This window comes from Mixophyes fleayi, chromosome 6 (genome assembly GCF_038048845.1).
Source record: "Mixophyes fleayi isolate aMixFle1 chromosome 6, aMixFle1.hap1, whole genome shotgun sequence".
Lineage (NCBI taxonomy): Eukaryota > Metazoa > Chordata > Amphibia > Anura > Limnodynastidae > Mixophyes > Mixophyes fleayi.
The window spans coordinates 157865266-157878652 of record NC_134407.1 but is presented as its reverse complement, the minus strand read 5'-3'; the positions used below and the strand labels follow the sequence as shown (position 1 = coordinate 157878652).

The following is a 13387-nucleotide window of genomic DNA, read 5'->3' as shown; positions in this document are numbered from 1 at the left end:
TGCAAAAGTGTAAAGTCACATCAATCTCAAACCACTTAACACTTTAGAACAAACCCTTTTATCATTCATCTAAAATACTGTCCAGTTTATCCTCATTTATTGCTTAAATTAATGAAGATTGAGGGAGGACATTATATTTAATACTTCGGTGTTTGAAGCTTTTTTTTCGGGACAAAGTTCTCCTATAAATGCGCTCCACCATCCTTTATGTGTGACTGAAAGGTGCAAAATGCATATCATTAATAGTGTAGGACCTCCATATATGGTGGACTTGTCCTAAACTCTCAAACTTCTGGGCCGAGATCAAACACCTGATCCAATCGATTATTCAGGTAACGATTCCATTAGAGCCTAAATTTTTCCTCTTGCCCCTGGGAGCGCCAACGGCAACTCGACATGAGAATAAGTTAGCTAGGCACATCTTATCGGCAGCTACCTGCCAAATAGCAGCAGACTGGAGGCAACAAACTCCACCTTCGCTTCAAGCCGTTATTAATAGAGTCTGGCAGGTTCACCGCCTGGAATACATGACCAGCATCATCAATAGGACATCAAGATCGTTCACTAAGGTATGGAGCCCATGGCTCTCATTTTTTCAGACTTATCCCCCTTTCACTTGCCTCTACATTTACACATGTCCGTCCTCCTCCCGTAAACCCCTCTCTTTCTCTTTTCTTCTCTCTTTCCTTTCCTGTTCTCTACTGTACTAGTCTCCCTCCTTTTTTCCTCCTGCGTCATGCCACTCTCTGTCGAGGCATTTCGCTCCCTCCCTTATTTCTTTAAAAATCCTTGGTCAACTGCCATATATGCATATTGTTGCACTGGTTATTTATATCTTTACACTGATTTTATATTATGTTACCTATGATGTGCTTCTATTGCTTGTTTTTTTTTTACTGACAGTGCATGTCGGTTCTGTTTGTTACTTGACCATTCAAAAATAAAAATTAAAAAAAAAAAAAAAAATAGTGTAGGACCTAAACTCCCTTAGCTCAAGGCTGGTGCAACATTCAAGTGTTTCTGTGGACTGATAATGGTTGTGCCGCCTTCTGCAATCAAATACTGTCCTCAAACATACACGTTTACACCATATTATCTGATTTTAATAATCTTGCTCATTAAAATGAAATTTTGTTTTTGTACAGCTCCGAAGACTAGGTGCATCGACCGCCTATGCCATACTCCACAAGGAACACCCTTGTTACGCCCAGCTTCTTCTAATCTGTGGCTAATTAAACCCAAATACAGGTCCAATCAGCCACAGAACATGCCATTTATAAGTGTCAGTAATGGGATGAGATGCCAACCAAGATAGTCAGAGTAACTAGAAATGTGGTGACCTTAATTGTGACAACGACCCCAGGTCTTTTGAGAAGCTATCAAATCCATCCTTGTGCCTCATTAAAATCTTATATATTTATTAATAAAGCAATAAGTAGGCAAAGAGTATATACCTTTTTTAGCAGACTAGATGATTCTCAGTTATGGTTAAATTATCTAAATTCAGAGCAATTAAACCAATTTTGATTAAAGTGTCATGGAGGGGAATGCTTGTGGCTAAATTATTTAAAACATTATTTCTGATCGTTAAAAGTAACTATGAATAGAAAGGCAATATGATAGAACTATAAAGATGTAGTAAAGTAGGCAATAAAAAAATAAGTAAAATGTAAATAGTTTTTAATTTTACTAGCTAGCAACACCTAATATGATAGTATTTTGAAACACCACTAAAACCATTGATATGTCTTATTTTTATTTCTTCACAATTACCTAAGCTGAATTCATTCATTGACCTTTGTTGAGAGTCAGGTAGATTTCTAAAAATATGATCTATTTGCTTAAAATATATGAAGTGTTTATTGTAGAAACCAATACTTTTATTGTTAGTAATGATGTTTTATTTTTAAATAGCAACTCAATTAAGTAATTTTTTTTAAAAATGAAAAATTCGTAAGGGAGGTGATAATGCTATTTCAACTTCTTTTATAATGATGTGTGGCTGTTTCTACGACAGCTGAGAAGAAAAACATCTTATTGTAAATGTGGTTTAGCCACAGTAATGCGGTTAGTCCTTTGACCAAATTAAAAACCAGGACAAGATATTCTAGTGAACTTCTAGGCCCTAGCATTTACATCTTTCCTGGCTTACTGGGTCTCTATACAGACTTTTTGGACATGAATGGCAGCTTGATTTTTACAAATGCTCTAAAGGGGCAGCAATCAGGCTTCAGTCATTATATTCAAAGAGACACCAATTGCATATATGGGAAAGTACATTTATATACCTAAATAAACCAATGTAATATGAGACTAAAATGTAATATATTGAAAAACAAAACTTGTTTAAGCACAGCTAATTTGATTTTGCTTCAGGGCAACATCTTCATTAATGTATCTCAAAACTGCGCTGCAGCATAGTGTACGACAGTGCTTTCACTGGTGCTAAATGAGCGCTCCCAAAGAGCTCCATTATGTTTTGCTGAGTGTTACAGAATTCAACATACCCTGAAGAGTTCACAATTGAAACAGCAAAACAAAGACTTGTGCAAGTACACTGGGCACCACATATTACCCCGGCACAGCCTGCCCTCGGCTTCTTACTTTGTGTGGAGTGGGGGTGGGACAGCATCTTTTCCTCTGTTAGATTGGAGCTGAGCAGTGACATCACAGCCCAGCACCACTTTCCCAGAGGATCCATGTGGAGAAGCAGTAACCACCAGCTTCCCAGATAAGAAGCTGCCGGCTGCTGTTCCTCCTTGTCAGCAGACTGCACCATGCAGAAAACAAAAACACCTCTAAACCTTGGTACACTAGGTAACTGCTTAGATTCGCTTAGGGATAGCACCGGTCCTGAACCCAATACAAAATGAGGAGAACGTTTGTCAGAAAGCATGTGCCCCGTCATCAGACAGTGTTTAGTAGACCTTGATGAATATACTTTGGGTTTCTGTACAATCCCTAAGACAGAAATCAGTCCCATTATTTGTCGCACAAGTAGTATTCAAAAATACAATTAAAACCCCCTATAATGGCAGCATATCCACTGTGTATGTGAAATATTGCTGATAATTTCACACGTTTTCAGTACATTATCTGCTATTAGATATTGTATTACCACCTATTTTATTTAAGATTTTTACCCAAACACATAAAAACCCACTATGGAAATTTTCATTTGCAAATCACAACAAGCACCCTGACTGTTTATTGTCTATTTGAAACTCCGTTAACTGAGCTGACTGGGCAGCGTGAAGCTGGTACTAAAAAAGCACCACAAATAAAGTTACAGGTTAATTATAGGTAGACTTTCCTTTAAAAAAAAACCAAAATGAACAGGAAATTGCACTATATTGCTTATAATTACATGATCAAAGCTACAATACAAACTAAGTTACTAGCAGCACTCACAATTATATATGCAAATGTTTCTGGAATCTCTCAGAACTTAAGATATTGTAAATAAAGTTTAAAATGTCTGTGTGGAAACTCCCCCCCACCCCTCCATGACTTATATAGCCTTGCGGGGGCTTTTAATGAGTACTGATAGTAAGTATGCTATACATTAGAAACAACCTCACACACAGGGCTGGCGCTGGCATTTCCAGCCCCCCACTGCATGAAATTTCACTGTGAATGCTCCACTCTGCGTAATGAGGCGCTTATACTGATCGAAGCAGGGACTCGGAGACTAAAGGGGAAGGCGCCTAGTAAGCAGAGTGGCCTCCTGCCATGCTTACCGAACATACCGTGTTCCACTGGCCCTGCACACACATACGCGTGCTGCCTAGGAGGGTGTGAGTGGGCAGACCATTAAGAAAACACATCTTGGTATTTTAAATATCCTTACTATGTTATTTATATCAATGATGGTAAACATAAAAACATACCTGCATTTTCACAACGCCCATGATCTGCAACTACAATAGAAAATTTATATGAATACACCAAATATTGCATGTGCGTTAACCCAAGAAAAATCTAGTGCTCAATGTCTTCCTGCCACTGTGACCTCCTGCAACATTTTTTTAATTTCTATTCATATATACAATGTGTCGTTGTTTTGGTAGGTTTTTGGTTTTTTTGGATGATGTGGTAAATGTTAATGGAAAAAAAAGAATGTCACTACCTGGAGAAATTATCACCAAATTGTTGCAGACACGTTAATGGTTGTCCATGACCGTTAAAAGACTTATTATTATTATTTATTATTAGTTACAATAAAAATACTATATGTATACCAGGGAGAGCTTAAATTACACCAAACCAGTTTCATGCGGCAAATTGTTCTCTCCTACTATAGGACTTAATACCTTTTGTGTGATTCAGGAGAATAAATGAAAAGGAAAACTAAAATTTGATATATAAGTATTACTAAAGCAACATCTATTTATTCTAAGCACAAAGACATACATGTCTAGATGCTTCTGATTTACAGTTAAATTATTCAATACATGGAGGGGAATGCTTGTGGCTACATGACATAAAATGGAATATGACTTCAGATTGTAGAAAGTAGCCATAAAAAGCAGAACTCAAAGCCTTTTTGGATGCAAAAAGCAACTTAATTTTTGGAAGTCCTCTGAGATGGCGGTGCCCAGACTCCAATCATTACACTCAGTGGGACACATTTTGCATATATATGCCTGCATGAACCAATGTAGCTACACTGAAACCCTCACAAATTTAAGGTATGTTATGTTCTAATGAGCTGCATTTTAGGAGGAAAAGGAAAATATGTCATATATCCTAGGTAGTCTGTTTCCATGCTATTAAGATGAATTTACTTCCCAGACTCCTCTACTTATTTCAAACACTCCTGATCTGTATTCCCCCTTATGTATTCACATTTATACATTATAGCTCCTCATAATTCATCTGAGCCAAGGAGCGCCAAACAGTTAGAAAGCATTTATGCAGTGCTCAGTTCAGGCTTGGAATCCTGGGCATATCAAACTTCAAAAACGACAACATTGTAGTGCAGTCTCTGCTAGAATCTGAACTAATGGAGGCAGAAAGGCTTAGAATGACCTCTCTGTTCTCTTTTCTGGTCTCCCATGATACCACTGTCCTTAAGCAGTTTCAGTCTACTCTGTGATATCTTTGTTCTTGTCAATCTGGTATAGGACCAAAAAACTAAACAAGTTAGCTCCTCACCCTATTCCATGATTTCACTCTTCGATAACCAAGAATATACTCCTGGTCAGTCTCACTGTGCATATGTGCCATAGCATAAGGGATGTCACAAATATCAGTTTGTACAAATAAGACCCTTCCACTATACTATTAAAGATTGTTTAATGGAATATGTGACCAGTGTCCTGTGTAATTCCTCTTAATCCTTTTCTAAGATTTGGGAACGTTGGACAGCATGCTTTAATATTTACCTCCCATTCTCACTGTAGCCTATAATGTATGCAGGTCACAGCCAGTTGTATGTCTACCTTATAAATCTTTACGGATCAACCTTTACCCCCAGAAATCTGCCACATCATACTCTATCCTCTCCGATGTTGTTCCCTTCCCCAGATCAAAAATATGAGATCAGTCACAGTTCTAGAGAAATTATTGTACTCAACTTAAGTACATGCCTGTCCCCCTCCTCTGCTGATGCCAGTGGGTTTGAAATATATATATAGCCCTCACCATCATTGCCACTGCTGGGACCCCTAGGGTGACCTGAGACCGGGTACTTTGTACTCAGCCCCTCTCGCCTCAGCATAATTTACAAATATGACCTCATGTGTCTAGTACATACATTAACATAAAAAGTAGCTATAGCCTTTAAATGACATAAGAGGAGGTTATTCTGTAACATTAGAAAGTCCACCCCCCGTATCAGTACAAATTCTTCCTGGCAACTTGCATTTTTAATATGTACAAAGATAAGGAATCAGTTATACTACATAATAATTAACATAAAACAAAAGTGAAGGGATAAGGAAACAGATCTGTAAAGCTTTTTTTGTATTATATCTGAGCATTTCAAAATTCTCTTCCATAAATTAAAAACTCAGCTTGGTATTCTAACTACCTTACATGTATACATGATAATAAAAATAATAAAATTCACCTGCAATTTCAAATTTGTGTTCCACTCCACATGCATGTTCTGCAAATACAACAAAAAAATGTATATGAATACACCACATATTGCTTTCACATTGGCCTAAGGCTGGGTACACATAACAGTGTTTTTGGCCGATTATTGTGCCAATCACCTAATAATCGACTGTTCGGCCTGATATTGCATTAGTGTGTACACTGCAACGAGGAGTGATTATTGTTCCAAATCACATCATATTGTTTCATTTAATTTTTGAACCGGAACTAAAAATCTTGTTCAACAATGGAACAATGTTATTGCAATCCTGCAGTGTGTATGCACTCATGATCTGCACTGTCCATAGTCCACTATGGAGTGTGGATAGTCACAATCGTTTTAGCTAATGGTTATGACAGATAAAGAGATGCACAGGTCTGAGTTAAATCTTGTAAAAAGTTTATAGTGTGTACAGATACATCGGCATGTTGATCGGGACTTTTTTTTTTCTTTTCATCAGTCGTTGGTAAAAATCATTATACATAACAGAAGTAAATTTCTGTAGTGTATAACCAGCCTAAGAAAGATCTCATGCTCAATGCCTTGGCCTTCTGCAACATTCTTTACAGGTCGTTTCTTTTCTAATTATCCACAATATGTGATTGTTAAAGGACGTTTTTAAAAAAAAAATAAAAAAATAACAGTTTGGATATGATGCTTAATAGGTAAAAGCACCTGCAGACCAACTGTCCAGTGACATTATACTGTGTTTCCATTATTATTCTGTAAAAAAAAAGTTCATGGCTGTGATTTGGAATACCTCTAATGGTCCCTTTTCATGGGGTTTTCATGGGTTTGTATGTTAACCCCATGAAGTTTAACAATTTGATACCCTTGACTTTGTTATGGAGATCATATGTCTCCTTTTTTAAAGTATAAATAGGAGTTTCCTTTTGAGTTACAAGTGTCCAAAAATGTCAAAATACTTGTCCACCTCGACCTATGTGAACCTATGCCTCTCCAAATGGTCATTTCAACCCAGTTAGGCTGATCTCCCCTCCACTGGTGGATTGGAAGGTGGTTCTATAACACCTATGTGGAAGATCTATCATCTGCTTATAGCTAACCTGCTCACACCAAGGAATATAGAGAACATATGGTATCACTGTACTTTCACTGGCCTGCTTTATACTACGGGAGATGAATGGCTGGATTATTCAATGTAAACAATGACCTAGTATATCATGGCTTATTCAGCTATATACCCTCTTCCTATTTATCAAGACCAGACAAATTGCATTTAACTTAAAGCTAAATTAATTCCTGTTTTAATCAATCAATTCTGTCTCAATTGAATTGTAAATATATGCTATGTTAGGAGTGAATATAGCTTTTTGTGCTACCCACCTTACTACTAAGTCTCTATATTGGGTCTTAAGAGTTTCACCTTCTACAATTTCCCTCTTTCCTACTCCTAATCCCAAAACGCTAACTAAACATCCCCTTGCCCCCATCTCCTGCACTCATCTTACATTGTAATATGTTTATGTTTCACCTTATAAAAAGTGCAGATTTGAACCTGATTCTTTGTGTTCTATTAGGTTTTGGTCCACACCGAACCTCTATTTAGGTGACCAGTTCCTTCTCCAACTACTTCACATTTACGGTGGAGGCATTACTCTTAGGTGAACACATATATCTAATGGAAGTGCCCTAAACTAGCATCATTTTGTATGGAGGTAAGAAATATGGTACCTGCCATTACGGGTGTAACTGTCCTTAATTCACCCAAATAAACTCTATTACCTCTCCCCATCCCATGTTGCTAAGCTTCTAAATAAACTAATACAACATTTTTAACCGTTCTACTCGCAAATTGGTGACATTCTGGAATTATTTGGGTCTCCCCTTGCATGCCTTGGTCATCAATTAGAAGTTACAATATGGAATTTATAACAAACATCCTACATAATTCGCCTTTATCATTCAATAAAGAATGACCTTCATGGATAAGTCATTTTAACTCCCATTTTTGAATCACTATAACTTTTGCATGATCTTTATAAATAACATATATTAATATTTTTTCTATATATTTCCCTTTATGGGTTTGAACATTGGGATCACTTCCTGACTTCCACCTCCCCTTTCTCCTCTACTCTATTCAAAAATGTTATTACCTTGTAAGTATTAGTAATTTGCCTTCTATATCATTCTATACATTATACACTTACATCACTTTTACATATGCTTAATAAACATACTTTTTTTTTTTTTTAAGAAACAGTATATTCATATTTACTTTTCTGCACATAGAACAAAATTAGTGGAGCTCATTGACAAAGAGCAAAACAGCAGCTCTGCAACTCAAATACAGGTTTGGACCCCCTTGATTTGCGCAAGTGCCACTAGATTTCCGTCGGCAGGGCATTGGTTGAATGAAGGCAACATTTGTGCAGGAGTGAATTTTGCACAGGCGGAGAAGAGGAGTTGGACAGAGTGAATATGTTCCTAGTGAAATATGGAGTTGCTGGACCTGTGCATCGTATTTTGCTGCGTGCAGAGCCTGGAGGGATTAAGAAGAACCCCAGCACTTTTCATTGTGGGACTTGTAGCCTCTGAGTTTTTTGCTCTCCCCTCACCATTGAGGCACCAGCACTATGATGACCAGCATGTGACTGGTATTTACTATGGTGGGGGAACCTATACTTGTGGTCCCCTGTTATTGTGGAAACATGCACAGGCTGTTTAGCACTAAGGAGCATGCACCCATTTTTTTATGATGTATATTTTTACTTTACACAATGAATTGGAATTATTTGATTACAATTGCCAATGCTGTGCAGTACTACATTACTCGGAGTGCCCCTGCAAATGTGCTTCTTCTCGAAATGGGTCTCATTAAGATATAGGATGAACCCCCCATCCTCTGCCAGTCTTTGTCGGAGAAGTGCGTTTCATGAGGGATGGTAGATGACTGCCTATTGTAAAGGAGGGTTGAAGCAATGTAATGAAAAAGCTTCACTTGTACACAAATGTGATGTAATGAGAATAGTCCTGATGTCCCTTAATTTATTTAGCCCATAAATAATGCTAAACTGACCAACATTTTCATTCCAGGAGAAAAATGGAAATGCTTATTTAATTCAAAGGGGCTATACTAAAGTACTTTGATGTGACATTTACAATTTTGCACAGTGTAACTCCTAAAGATATGTCCACCTCTTTGCATATTGAGGGCCACTTTTAGTATGTAGAGGTTTCTGACCTCTGGTGAAAGAAAGAATTTGAGGTTATAGTCCCTGAATTGTAAGTTCATTTGGTCAAGGAGACTTCCAATTTCTGTTTCCATACATCATTGTTTATTATACAGTGTTGTTTAATACGGCACTTAATAAACAATAACACATGAAGACAGTGTTTGTTGAGATTAACTCCAAAGTCAGTCGGAAAACAGTTTTTAAAATTTATAATAGGTTTATTCACTGTTGTAAAAAGCTTCATCACATTTATTCTTTTAGCATCAATTTGCAAATGTACACAATTCTCACCTGTACGTCTTTTGTATCGACATTCACTTTTTTAACCTACGTTCTATATATATTATATGTGGCTTTGTATGGGTAAGCTGAGTTTTATGTTTCGCTGTGCCTGAGATTTTTTAAATCTACATTACCATGTGTATGTTGATACTCTTGAAGCAGTGGCAGATAACATTATATATTCCAGAAGCCTCATGTGTAGCCTTCGGTTGTTAAAGGGGGCCATGCGTTACATCTGTCAATCTGTATTGAGTTTTATGGATCCCGTTGCAGCTGCACCCTTAAACCTTTGTGCAATATACTTGGTTTAGTCTTTTGTCTGGAGAACAGATTTGTTGTCATGATAAGACAACACCATGCTGCCAACTTAAATATTGTTTGAGTGAGGTCAATGGGCAGCATTCTGAAAAAGATATACAAAGCATGCAAGACCTCTAACAGGTTACAAAGCCCCATGACCAGCATATTATACAGTATAATAATTTCCAGCTTATTGTATAACCACTATCCAATATCCACTTATATTACTAATCTCCTTGCCCTGGCAATGATCTGACCATGAGCCCTGGTTCACTCATAGAAACTAACAGGCATCACACTGTGTTCTTATATTACCATGGTTATGTAAGTTCACTAAATAAAAAACAGCCATTGTGCTATAACCAATAATAGCACAACTTTTTTTCTCCTGCAATGGAACTCGCTCTATAAGTTTTGCAAATAAGTTGGTTCTCTGACCAGGTAGGGATGTGTTTTGAATGTTCTTTCTCCTGCTTCTGATATCAAACTCCCAGAAAGAAGACCTATGGAAAGATCCTGCCTTTATAGGATGGTTGTAGATGACTGCCTATTGTGTATATTGTCTACCAATCCTTTGTTCATTTGAACTTAGGAGGGATAAAATCACATGAAAAATTCCCTATTAACAAATATACACGTGAGTTTCCATGATAAAGCAAACTATATACAATTACGGATGCTATTGTTAACTATGTAAATGCAACATATGTCTTTGTACTAATAACTACAGCAGAGTGTTTTCTCGCTATATATTTCAAATGTATATAATATAACTTAAAGTTCTTGAGAATCGAAAGTTGGGAGTTCAAGGGACAAATGTTGCCCATATATCCCTCTAATAAGACCTAGAAATATTAAAGCCATTTCATTTACTTTTCTTTTAAGCTATAATTGCACATTAATATGCCGTTGTATAGCTAAGCTTAAGAGCAGTATCTGCATCTAGATTATGGTGTCACAAAATAATTATGTGGGGAATCTTTGAATAAATTCATACAAGGCTGCTCTACCTGTGGCCCCACGCCTCTGCAACAGGGTCATTTGATTCAACCTCAAAACAATAAATTCAAGCAGTATAAAATATACTTAATAATGCAATGTATAAGTAAAGTATATTTTAAGCTGCATGAATACTTTATTGCATTTCATAATTATGGTGGGGTATGACATCATTTTAAACTAAAGATGGCTTGAGAAATTATGTTTAGGACTTGTGTTTGTACTCTAGGGCGGTATATTTACTAAACTGCGAGTTTGAAAAAGTGGAGATGTTGCCTATAGCAACCAATCAGATTCTAGTTGTCATTTTGTAGAATGTACTAAATAAATGATAACTAGAATCTGGTTGCTATAGGCAACATCTCCACTTTTTCAAACCTGCAGTTTAGTAAATATACCCCTAGGTGTGTTTGGCATGGACATATTTAGACATCTGTGAGACCCATAGCAAAGTTTTTTGCACCATCCAACTGGGAAAAAATCCCATTCACAGGGGAACGCTCACTCCCCCAGTTCTGGGCACCTTGTCACTACGGTAGTTACACCTTTGGCTAATGTTAGGGCTAGAGTTATGAATAGGGATCAGGGAATATAATTAAAGCTTTTCTTCACAGTGCTGTGTAAGAGTATTATGAGGTATGTTTTATTCAAGATCAAATAAAGCCACTTTTTATATCAAAGCCTTTGTATTGTGAAGATAAATAATATACATAACTAATGTGTTTATGCTTATCTAAATCTGTCTAGCATGATGTCAGTCCTATACTTCAGAGGAAGCAGACTTTACGAATCAGAGTGGTGCATCTCTATCTTTCAGCAGTACAAAGTCAGAGCATGTGAGAGTAGCTAGTAAGTCTCCAAGGTGGAAATGCTCTGTACGGGCTGTAAACTTATGGATTCATACACTGGGCAGTACCTGTCATCGCACAGTTAATTAATTATAATGTTGTGCTTTGCAATTTAATATTTTTGTTCTCAGATCAGTGCCCTAAAGATATGAGAATTGGCTTCAGACTTTTGTAATGCAGGAGGAGGAATTGACAATCCAACTCTACATTGCAAAAGAACTGCAGTGGAAAGCTAGAGTAAGATCTAAATATTTCATTAATATTTTAATTTGGGGTTAGTTACTGTTATCCTCTTTAAAGTTGAGGATATAATTCTTTTGTCACTTTTTTACTTTTTACCTGTTTAATAAAACTCAACGGGCTATATGTTTAAAAGAAGAAATCCCTTATTTTAGATTTAGATATTTAAGATAAAGGCTGATTCAGAGCTTCCCCCATCTGTGCTCTGTCTATCACATTTAATAGTATATGCCCCTCTTGTGTAAATATTAAACCAGCTCTGAATACATCACAGTATAAAGTGTAGATATTGTTTTGTTCTGCCTCATTGCTCCGTCAGACTTCTAGACATGCATCCACTGCTTCCTCTTTCACACAGATGTGCAGGAAAAGGTACTTTCACACAAAAGTCACCATATTGGTCTACTTTTCCAAACAAGTCTATAAAAAAAGACAAAAAAAAAATTGTCCTTTACAAGCAAGCACCCCCCTACCCCCCAAAAGAAAAGTTAAAATTATTTTGTCTGGTCATCAAGCTCAGATTGAAACAAATCTTGCTAAATTTATGTGTTTTTTGAAAAGTAAAAATGACACTGCGCTTAGGAAAATAACACAATAAAAATGTAACACTTGTGAAAGAGTTGATTGAGAGAGAATTTTCACTGTGAAAACCCTAAATCAATGTATATATAACTAGTTTTACACATATTTACAGAGTGAATCATTTACAAGGAGCTGGGAATAAGTTCATCTTTTTAAAAATAGATCCAGCAATAACAATTCAAAATAAGATAACATGTAATAGTTATTAACCATAAGCAAAAGAACGGTTCAGGTGATGAATTGTAGTCACTTTTTTTTATGTTCATTGCAAATGAGTTATTACAATACAACACTAATGGTGTACCCCTAATTATTACACCACAACAGTAAGAAATAGGCCGTGATACATCCATTAATTCTCACGAGTATATAAGAATGTTCATACTTTATACAAAAAATCTTTTCAGCTGGTCACAGGGGACACTTTTGAGAAGCATCCTTATCTGTGAAGACCTAAAACAGTTATTTATAATCACAAATTACAAGATGTCACCTACCTATTAAAAGGATGGATATATAGAGAGTACACAGCACAGGCTCAGTTATAGCCATCTTGAGACGTGAAATGTCACCCCAGTTAGTCTGAAAAACAGATACTCAGATCAGACACAGTCTCAGGAGACAGGAGTAAATGAGAATGGGCAGGGGGCACTATGCAAATAGTCCAGGGCAGGGACTTCCTCCTGGTAACTGAAACAAAGCAAATTTACCTAGAGGTATCTATGCAGAACAAACCCTTCAAGCACACATTGTTTTCTTTATATAAGCAGGATTTACAATATGATAATTAAGTGTAACTAATATTGTTATAATATAGAATAGAGAGGTATTTA

At 36.6% G+C, this 13387-nt stretch overlaps 1 protein-coding gene across 1 annotated transcript in view; it reads right to left on the bottom strand.

The window, feature by feature from the left end:
- The window catches only part of CD79B (CD79b molecule), a 36947-nt gene extending 23780 nt beyond the window's left edge, over positions 1–13167 (bottom strand). The window contains exons 1-3 of the mRNA XM_075176883.1: positions 13052–13167; positions 6074–6112; positions 3891–3920 (exon numbers count right to left, since the gene is read on the bottom strand). Coding sequence (XP_075032984.1) covers positions 3891–3920; positions 6074–6112; positions 13052–13106 — 124 coding nt within the window. The 5' untranslated portion in view covers positions 13107–13167. The remainder of the gene's footprint in view (positions 1–3890; positions 3921–6073; positions 6113–13051) is intronic.
- Between the last annotated feature and the right edge of the window lie 220 nt (positions 13168–13387).